The sequence below is a fragment of the Rhododendron vialii genome, chromosome 8a, assembly GCF_030253575.1.
Source record: "Rhododendron vialii isolate Sample 1 chromosome 8a, ASM3025357v1".
Lineage (NCBI taxonomy): Eukaryota > Viridiplantae > Streptophyta > Magnoliopsida > Ericales > Ericaceae > Rhododendron > Rhododendron vialii.
The window spans coordinates 33,481,602-33,491,541 of record NC_080564.1 but is presented as its reverse complement, the minus strand read 5'-3'; the positions used below and the strand labels follow the sequence as shown (position 1 = coordinate 33,491,541).

General features: G+C 38.5%; 2 protein-coding genes across 2 annotated transcripts; both read left to right on the top strand.

The window, feature by feature from the left end:
* Positions 1-1,224: 1,224 nt before the first annotated feature.
* Positions 1,225-3,876, top strand: LOC131299250 (1-aminocyclopropane-1-carboxylate oxidase). The gene is made up of 3 exons (XM_058324889.1): positions 1,225-1,850; positions 2,522-2,882; positions 3,286-3,876. Exons 1-3 carry the CDS (start codon positions 1,327-1,329, stop codon positions 3,505-3,507), a joined length of 1,107 nt encoding a protein of 368 aa, XP_058180872.1. The 5' UTR covers positions 1,225-1,326; the 3' UTR covers positions 3,508-3,876.
* Positions 3,877-4,690: 814 nt separating this feature from the next.
* On the top strand, positions 4,691-9,477 carry LOC131299274 (protein SAWADEE HOMEODOMAIN HOMOLOG 1-like). The gene is made up of 7 exons (XM_058324917.1): positions 4,691-4,809; positions 5,813-5,939; positions 6,688-6,751; positions 7,815-7,866; positions 8,552-8,695; positions 8,858-8,977; positions 9,094-9,477. The coding sequence occupies exons 2-7, from the start codon at positions 5,822-5,824 to the stop codon at positions 9,133-9,135; spliced, it is 540 nt and encodes a 179-aa protein (XP_058180900.1). The 5' UTR covers positions 4,691-4,809; positions 5,813-5,821; the 3' UTR covers positions 9,136-9,477.
* The last annotated feature ends 463 nt before the right edge of the window (positions 9,478-9,940 follow it).

Here is a 9,940-nt window from a genome sequence, read left to right as displayed (position 1 = left end):
TTAGATCGATAGTGTCCTTTTTATATTTATATATGATATGTTTCTTTCTGGTTAAAAAATAATAATAATCTACAAGGCCTTCAACATGTAACACTGTCTTCCTCATTGAGCCCAACCCATCAAAACGAGCCCAAAAAACAAGCCGTTACGGCCCAGAGGGCCAAAACCCTATTTTTGTTTCATTTTTTGGGGTCACAGCTGCAGTCAAAACCTCAAACTTTGATGGTGTTGCTCAAACCTTCTTTTCGTTCGTTGCGTACGGGTCGGTAAGCTTAATCAGATTGAGCTTACCGGCACGCGCACATGAATTTTGAAGGAGTAGTTCCATTGGTCTACACCACAATTAAATTCATACAATCTTTTCCCTTTTACCCATAGATTTGTAACATAACTGTTCATTTCAGGGGACAACGATGGGATGTTAGCTAGACAACATGGTAATTTACAAGTCAAAACATTACCTAAATCAAAAGATTGTCTCTTTTTTTTGGGAACACAATGCGAAAGACTGTCTCTAAGCTTAATAATCTTTCGATAGTCGAACAATATGGTCTAAAATACTTAAGCCCAGAGTTATTTTGTATACATCTCTTCAGACTTAATCTTACTCACCAATGTCTTGGAGTGTCGCGTGTATCATGACAATTCATTGATTTCACAAATCTAATTTTGTTAACAATAGTATTTTCGTAATCACGTTTGGTAATACATGTATTGAGCAAATCCTTATTAATGCACTCCAAAGGTGGACACTATAACATTGCCCTTTAGTAAAACATAGTACTAAATTTATGTAACTTCTTTATGAATTTCCCAAATTCCGTTTCTTCTTTATACCAAAAAAGTTCTTCCAATATTAATTGGGTCCAGATTCTATCCGGTTCAAGTTTTGTACTCAAAATCTAGATCATACATCGGTACAATCAATGGTTTTGATTTGCTCCAAGACTTTTACCGGTAAGAGCCTCAAAACAAATCGAAACCATTGATCACAGCGATGGACGATCTAGATTCTAGATTGTCCCCTTCGATTCAAATTAAGGACGGGAGAGGATCCATTTCGATGGATGATCACAAACAGGGAAAAGTAAAAGCAGAAGAAATAGAAAGGCAAAGAAAGAGAAAGTGATTATTCTCTCTCAATGTAGGACTAGGAGATCTCCTGGACATGCCATCATTGCTGCTCCATCCTCTTCCTTTTCCTTTTTCACAAAAAGAAAGTTTTAGAAAGAGAAACTAATTTGTAATTTATACATAATCAAACGAAGATTGTAATTTCCATACCCAACTCAAAATCAATCTAAAACCCATCACTATCATCTCCCAATGGCATTGATCTCCCCCGACCCATCAACAGACCACGCCCCCGTCGACTTCCGCGCCCCGCCGCCTTCCCCGGTCGCCTCCGGCCGCCGCTCCTCTGTCACAAACGAAGACGTCCTGTCCAATTTCCTCCAACACTCTCTCCCCGTCCCAAACCTCACTTTGCCCGATAAAGTCTTCCCCCGCCAAAAATCCATCCAAAACCCTCCGAGAATCGACTTTCGCAACCTCGACGATGCCGTTCAAGAAATCCTCGGATCTATCTCCGGAAGCGGGTGTTTTCAGCTCGTGAATCACGAGATCAGGGGAGAAGTTGTCCGGTCGGTTTTGACGGCCGGAGCCGGGGTTTTCGGGTTGTCGCCAGAGGAGAAGGCGGCGGTGGTGAGGTCGCCGGAGAAGGTATATGGGTTTGAGGAGTTTCGTGGGGAGGATGAGAGAGAGATGGGGGAAGAGTTTGTTTGGTGTAGAGATGAAGGGTTGGAGTTGGAAATGGAGGGAGTTTGGCCAACTGGATATTCAAATTTCAGGTAAATTAACGGTCATCTTGAATTTGCTAATTGTAATTAAGTTCTTCGTAATTTTCAAATATGAGGACATTGAGGTGTTTGGAATGAAATTCCAAAATTAAAGAATTACCCAAATACTAGAATTATTTCTAATTAATAAGACAATGAGAAATTGGTCATTGTCCAAAAAATATCTCAAATTAATTCTAAACCTTTCATTGTTGTTTTTTTCTATTGTTTGATGAACGTTGATAATAAGTTATAATTCTAGCTAACTTGGTATTGTCATGATAAGAGGAAGATTTTCCAAACGCATAGAAGCGTAAATTTCAAGATAAAAGTACAAACGAATTGTCATTCTTTTTGTAATAATTCACCATATATGTCTTGCCATATATGCCGTCATACTTTAAATGCCGTACCTTTTCATTTACAAGTTGAACTAAAATAGAAAATGGAATGGAGTTATAGTAACATACATTATCTACACATTGTGATGAGAAACATGCATTCTTCCTCGTGATTTAGTAAAATTCTACGGGCCGTTCATGGGCGTAACATATCACCTTTTCTGTGATCATAATAAAGAATACATTTTTACGGATTTGTTATATGTTTACTTGCACTATACATATGTTAGCTAGTGTGCATTGACCAAACATTCTAATGTCACAATTCCTCTCGCATTGCAGTAATAAAATGGAAAGACTTCTGTTGGAGATAGAGAAGATAGCTGGAAAAATCTTCCAAGTCCTAAAGGAGCACACCATGAGAAACCCAATATGTGAAAATGGCACAACAGAAGGTCAAGAAATTGCCAACTCCATCTGCTATCTCTACAAGCATTGCCCCAACATCAATGGCGATGAGTCGGCCAACTCACTGAAATATGATGTGATCAGAATGCTGGTGAGGGGATCAGATTACTCTCATGCACTCTGTTTGCACCTCTGTGATGGATCCTCGGAGTTTCATGTTTATTCCAAGAAAGGGTGGGTGTCTTTTTGCCCGGATAAAGATGCCATAGTCATCACAATTGGAGATCAAATCCAGGTAAGTTTCATCACACAACAATGTCTGGTACTTTCGATTTTGTCAATAAAACAACTATTATGCCTTAAAAATTGATGTGGACCGTGTGTGGTGTTCCGGAGATTAAACCGTTGGAGTGTTCAGCTGTGGTATCGTCCGGTTTTTTAAAGCCAAGCTGGGTTTTTTTTTTTTTAAGCAAAAGATTCATTGCTATGAATTGTGGTCCAGCATGACCATAATAATAAGCTAATGGACAAAATCATTAGTACAATTTTGAGTTGTCACTTCAACCTCTGTGAAGGGGCACTAATCATTCATTAGGAGATATTCTACTCAAGTTAATGGACAAAATCATTACAAATTTGTACTAATCATATTATATTAAACTTTACAGTTAAGGAGTTCCCCCTTTTTTCTCTTGCAGGCATGGAGTGGTGGGAAGTACAAGCATGTGATAGGAAGGCCAATCTTCAAAGGAGAAGCTGAAGAAGACAGTTGTATCTCTATGGCTTTCCTCTGTTCTCCCCAAAACGTCACCAATAGTTTGAAAACAAATAAAGGGAAAAAACCCATATCACTTGGCCTACAAGCCTTGGTGGCAATACTTTTCACTCTTCTTTACCATTTTTGGGTTTATTTCACTTGATCCTCCAAGCCATTACTTGGTCAAAACAAGCTTTCAATGGTTTTTTTGCCCCCCAACAAATTAGTATCCAAAGGGTGTGATTTTTTTGAAGAGGGTGAAGATAGGGAAAGTGCTTCACCATGCCAATGGAGTATAGTGTTAAGGGTTTGCGGTATCCCTCATTTTCTTCGCAACAAATATTTATAGAACGAAAAAATTACGTTGTCTCCTTTGTCGTCACGAGGGGATTAATGCTTTCGAATATGTACATGAGTGTGATTAAACGTGTTTGTCAAATGCTATTTTTTCCCATATAAACGATGTAATTTACGACATCGATGGTTGAGATCGCGGGTTCAATTTTCCATGATAGTTGAAGCTTTTCAGAGAGGTGGCATGCTAAGTTTGAATCATGTCTAGCTCGTAATGTTCTGATAAAGTTCTCTTGTGTTTATTGCATCCGCGCCTTTACTAGCTTCTGATCAATGAAACCAAACTCACTATACTACTTTTCTGAGTTATTCACAATTCAGAAAAGATGATCTCAGCCAAGAGTTATATAGTATCTGAGAAGTGTAAGAAACCAAGTGTGAAGATCTTAAGAAGTGTGTGAAAGGATAAATAAAACTGTTGGCTAACCGTTCATAATTGACGAAATAAAGTAAAGAAAACCCTTCATTTTCCTGCTCTTCCATGTATCACTGCATAGTTAACCCCGGTTGGCCTCGTCGTCAAGGCTTGGGACTTAGGGGTTTTCTCTTTCGAGAAGTCTCGGGTTCAAAACCTCTCGATCAAGTACTATTAGCTCCTACGGGGTTAGTCCTCACAGAATTTCGCTCTAATTTTAATTGGTACTCTTGCAAGTGGGTGGTGGGATTGATATCCCTAAATTAGTCGAGCTGCGTGTAAACTAACTCGGACACCTGAGCTACATGTTCTTGGCGGGTATTAATTATCAAAACACGTCATAGGCCGTCATTTTCCCTATCAAAAAGGATCAATGCGGTTTAAGCAATTTGAGTGCGAAAGGACATAGGAAGTTGTGGGCTAAACCGTTCTACTATAGTGATGGGCCCAACACAAAATAATAAGGGCTAGAAACAGAAGAATTTGGACTATACGGCCCATGGATCACAGCCCCTGGAAATCCGACGACCCACGAAGAATTCGTGTACGTGTCGAAAAGGTGACCACCCTAAACTGTAACTCCGTACAGAAGAGGAGTCTGTAAAAAGTGAAAAACACACACACGGAGTCTCTCTCTCTCTCTCTGGGAAAATGGATGCATGGATGCTTTGATCTTCAATTTTTACACTAGCTGAGGTAAATTTAGTCCGTACGATTATTTTTCGCCTTAATCTGCTTACGTTTACGCAATTTTGCTTGAAAAATCTCAGCCTGTGTGTGTGTGATCATGCTTACGTACTTGTTTTTTTCTCCAAAAGAATTGCCTCTGTTCATATCAGGAATTTCATAAGGTAAAGTTGTTCCTGAGAAAGGTATATTAACATGAGGAAAATGCTAAATGGGTTGTCGTTAAGGTTTAAAAAGTGTATTGAAATGTGTGAAAATGTATAAAAGTGTGTGAAAGCGTATTGAAAAGTGTAAAAAATGCGCCAGAGTGTGTTGTATTTTGTCTTTTTCTTTGCTTATTGACGCCCTGTAGGCCGTCTATAGAAGGACCCTTAACATAATCGTCTTGTAGTCTCATTTTCTTTACCCCCCTCCAAAAAAAAAATAATAGTGTCATTTTGTTTGTTTTGTAAAAAAAAATCGTGTCATTTTTATCTTAAGAAGAAGTGTTTTCAACAATAAATTTTTGAACTTTTTTGTCACTTTCAAAAGTGGTTATTGAGATCTTTTAGCGTGCCAAAAGAACACGAAAAATCATTTCGCGAAGTAGTTTAATTTTGAAATTCACAATGACATGGTCTCCCCTTAGGAAACAAACAGAAAGGGAACAGGACACGGTCTCTCGTTAGAAGCAAACAAAAGTTACAAAATACAATAGAGTGAGTACAAAAGAAAAGGAAACTATATACCGTTATGTTCGTATGATTATATGACAATGGAATTCAGTGAGCAAATCCAATTATGAGCAATGGTAATGCACAGACTTGTCTCGACTGATGCGTCCGGAGCTGTCCGCAATACATGGAGCCCTCTTTGTTTTGTGTGATCTACGTGCATCCTACTACTCCTGATCTTTGCCCTCTTTGCAAATAAGTCTTTGCATATAGACTTTCCGCTCGTTCTTGTGAAACCTTATGCATTCCAGGGGATGAGTTTTGATGAAAAACTCACCGGTATTTTGAATCTTTGATAGATTAAAGAAATGGAGAGCTTAAAGGATGATGTCACTCCCTCTGATCCCTCAGTTGTTGTGCCTGAAGATCCTCCTCTAGATTTCTCCATCCCAATTAATGCACCAGAAAGTCATCAAAAGCCTAAAGGTTCTCTTTCTTATCAATATGTACGCAATTGATGACTATTCTCATAATACATACTATGTTGGATGATAGTTTGTTTTCCCCATGGTTTACACGAACAAATAAATTACATAAATGGTAGCTTCATCCATGTATGAAACCTTATACTCTAGTTTCCTTTTATTACCAATCAAGCGAGCACAGGTAGACATCGGAGAGGACAATACGTGGCAGTTAATTGGCATGCCACGTGTACTGTTAGACCAATATACCTAAAGCCCTTCCTATACATAAATGCCAAATGAAAGCTTATTTAACTCTTTCTAAAGAACAATACTTTCAGTTCATCCATCGCCTCATCAATCTTCTTTGTTTTCGTTAGTTTTTATCTGTGTTCCATTGTATTGAGTTTTAAATGGGAATTTGAATGTATTTGGCGTGTACTATGTTGTATATACCAGGTTGGGTTGGTGGGGTTGGTATGGCAGGAAGGGGAGCTAGCCAATTGTTGTATCTCACTCCCATTTTTCTTCTAATTCGTTCACTCCTCACTTAGAGTGTCTAGCAGTTACTTAGTTGCTCTTCCCAGCCTTCTCCACTTGTTTTCTTGTTTTGTCTTCATACCATCCGCAATTATGGTTCTATGCACTTCAAATTATTAACTTCTAGTACCATGCAGCGAATGTGTCTTGAAAGGATATTCTTTCAACTGTTCCATGATTGCAGAGTTTGTGTGCCATCCTCTGTCTGATGATACTATTTCTTTCTGCAGTTGAAAGCGTCCCAGGTCTTTCAGATTTGGTATTTGAAGCTAAATCGTCGAAGGATGGTGCTTGGTAAGCTTCCGTCTAGCACTCAATAAAACAAAAGTTAATGCTTCTTTTGTCTATAGAAATCTTCTTCTTTTTTTCTTTTCTTGTTAGTTGAATCACTTCTATGTTCTTCATGGAAATGAAATCATCAATCTCACAGTGCTAAAGAATGGTGGTTATGCTTCTGATAAACTGGTGCACAACCTCTACTCTATAAACTAGAGGATGAATCCAATGAATTGAATCATGTTCAAAATAATTTTCCATTCTGTTTATTGACCTTTTCTTCATTGCCAAACTCATCTGAACCTGACTCTCTGTAGACATAATTTGATGCTTCTTCTGGCTGTGGAAATTGTGTTTTTGCTTCTTCTTTTTTTTCCTTGTGGTGTGGCTTACCATTTGAATGGCAGCTATAGTGTTCTTATATGGACTTGAAACTATCGCACCTCACAATGCTAGAGAATGGTGGTTGTGCTTACCTCCAATCCATATGTTAGGAACTTAGGATGAATCCATTTTATTGAAATATGTTCATAGTGATTTCAATCAATTTGTTATTCTTGTTTCTGTTTTATTCAAACACTTGATAGAGTGGGGTAATGGGTAAATCAAATCCGGGATATCTACGACAGCATTGTATGTAATGATTGAGATAAAGAGTCTAAAGACAGAAGAGGGTCAATGGCAGCTTGAGCTGTTGGACCTCCTTTTCAAGTACGTAAAGATGGTAAAGGGGGAAGCAGCATCACCTGTGGGAGGGCCGTTGCAAGTAGATCAGGATTTTGCAGTTTCTTTGTAAGATGCTAACTTACGTTTAATGAAGCTGGAAACGGATCATTGGCATCACATCACCCATTGCAACTTGTTTTTGCGTGCCAACATACATATGCGATAAGAAAACCTACAATCGTATTCTATCCAGACATGAGGTAGATCAGAAGCCATTCCTACTGGCAGACCAATTCGAGGAATTTCTGTCACCAGTGTTACACCACACATACCATGTCCATGTGTACGTGTACGTGTCTTTTTGAAGTTATAAGATGCTTTTGTAGGTAACACCAATCTCTTTCTTGACATTCAGGTATGACGTTGCTTCGTTCCTCAACCACAGATTTCTTCACACTGGCGAACTTGTAAGATCTACGCTCAGATAGTTATTTGTGTCCATGATTACTTTGCCAAGAAAGTGATGAATTCAGGCTTGTATTAATCTTGTTCCGCAAGCCTTTTCCTTCCAAAACATTAAGTACTGGGGAAAATTATCGAATGACTTCCCCTACATCCATTTTTCCTGATCGTGGTCTGAACTGAATTTCAAATATGCTTGAATCTCTTTGATTGGTGACTAGGTTTGGGTGATACTATCTGGTAATCGGCATCCATAGGTTGAAGTATTGTGTCATGAAATTGAGATGCCTGCTTATTCATTGAACTTTTAATTCCTGAAATATTGGTGGTAACTGCCAACTGAGGTGCAGCGATATCGTAATTTGCTTACTTGAGGTGCAGCGATATCGTAATTATTTCACAATCTTTGCCTTTTGTAATCCTTTGAGTAATTGGCTTGTAATAGGCTTGTAATTGGAGCTAAGGTTCAATGAACCACTTGCTGTAGAATGTGGCCTGAGAGCGCATTTCATTTTCCATGCAATTTCATGTGTTCCAAGTGTTTTGTAGGTGTTACAAAAAAGTGTTTTTGTAACTGTAAGGAGGGGTGACTGAAAACTACATGTTTGAAAGTATTCTACTTTCGATCTTTTCATAACAGGTAAATTCCCATCTGAAAAATCTAAGTACTAATTGAATTTGTTACTACAGGAAGTTCGTGTAAGATTTGCTGAATTTCGTAAAGAGGATGACGAGTGGGTGAATGTAGAAAGGGGAGTGCGTGAACGTTCTATTCCTTTAGAACCTTCAGAGTGTGATCGCGTCAATGTTGGAGACCTTGTCCTATGCTTCCGGGTATGTTTTGTCCCTGCCCTTCATGATATTAACATTGGAAGAAGTTGAGAAAACTTGCTAAAGTAAAGAACATCTCCTTCGATCTCTTTTGAGCAAATAGGCAACCTATCCAGTAGTACTGAGTGAAGCAAAAAATAAACATTTGGGTTCTATGCTCTTCAGGAAACCGACGAAGAAGCGATCTACTGTGATGCACACATTGTGAGTATCCAGAGAAGATTACATGATATCCGGGGCTGCAGGTGCTTCTTTGTGGTTCGTTACGACGATGATGAGGTTGAGGTATGTCCAAATGCAAAGATTTTAGGTGCATCTTTGCGAAAATTTTCAGAAAGCTGTATACATTGTTCTACCCTAATCGTTTTTCTTTTCCTTTGTTTATTTTGTTCTTGTACCAGGAAAAAGTTCAGTTGACTACCTTGTGCTCCAGGCCAAAATGATGGATCTTCCAGCTCTCTTTGGGTCCAAGATCATATTTTGCACAGTACTGTATATAGTGTGTTACTTTTCATGAAAAAACGAACTTTCTTTTCGCACTGTGTTCTATTACCACTCGCCAGCAAAACAAGAGTTGGGAACAAGAACCAAAACCAGACAAGAAGTCTAGGAATGCAACTTCCAGACACAATTGTGTTCGGATCTGTCTAATGTATTTGGGTTCATGTGCACTGCTCTGGATGCATTTGCGTACGGAGTTGTATTTTGAAGTTGTGTTCCTATAATTGGTCAAAACCAGAACTCTATCTTTTGCCGTTTTGTAAAGTATTAGTCCTTGTGATATATTAAGTGGAAAACACAGGAAATGAGGTCCTGGTATGGTTGCTTTTCTGTAACTCTCAGCTAGCATTGCTTTGAGCGATTTTGGCTAAATTTGGATTTTGTAAATAAGAACAACTAGGTTTTTCTATTGATCATCCACTCTGGCCCGTTACGCAATCTATTTTGATGATCAACTGCACTAGCTTAATATCTTTGGTGATCTGCACATTACATTCTTCAACATCAACTTAAGCTATGCGAATTCGCGAAAGGCTTACAAACTAAAAACTAGATGTCTCAGAACATTCATAAAAACTTTGCTAAAATGGAAAACTTTAATTAAAAGTATCTAAACAGCTAATAAAAAACAGAAGTTAAAAATAATACAAGAAAATTCTCCGTACTTTGGGAGATATCACAAATTTGGGGACCTTGCTAGATGACATGGGTATTGGTTCCATCCGGACTGTCTATGCTCGGTGATGA

Excerpts from the sequence above, each read along its gene's own strand:
- LOC131299274 (XM_058324917.1), top strand. The coding sequence starts at position 5,822 with ATGGAGAGCTTAAAGGATGATGTCACTCCCTCTGATCCCTCAGTTGTT. Across the intron at positions 5,940-6,687 it reads AAGTCATCAAAAGCCTAAAG|TTGAAAGCGTCCCAGGTCTT; the intron begins GTTCTCTTTCTT and ends TTCTTTCTGCAG. Across the intron at positions 6,752-7,814 it reads TCGTCGAAGGATGGTGCTTG|GTATGACGTTGCTTCGTTCC; the intron begins GTAAGCTTCCGT and ends CTTGACATTCAG.
- LOC131299250 (XM_058324889.1), top strand. The coding sequence starts at position 1,327 with ATGGCATTGATCTCCCCCGACCCATCAACAGACCACGCCCCCGTCGAC. Across the intron at positions 1,851-2,521 it reads ACTGGATATTCAAATTTCAG|TAATAAAATGGAAAGACTTC; the intron begins GTAAATTAACGG and ends CTCGCATTGCAG. Across the intron at positions 2,883-3,285 it reads CAATTGGAGATCAAATCCAG|GCATGGAGTGGTGGGAAGTA; the intron begins GTAAGTTTCATC and ends TTTCTCTTGCAG.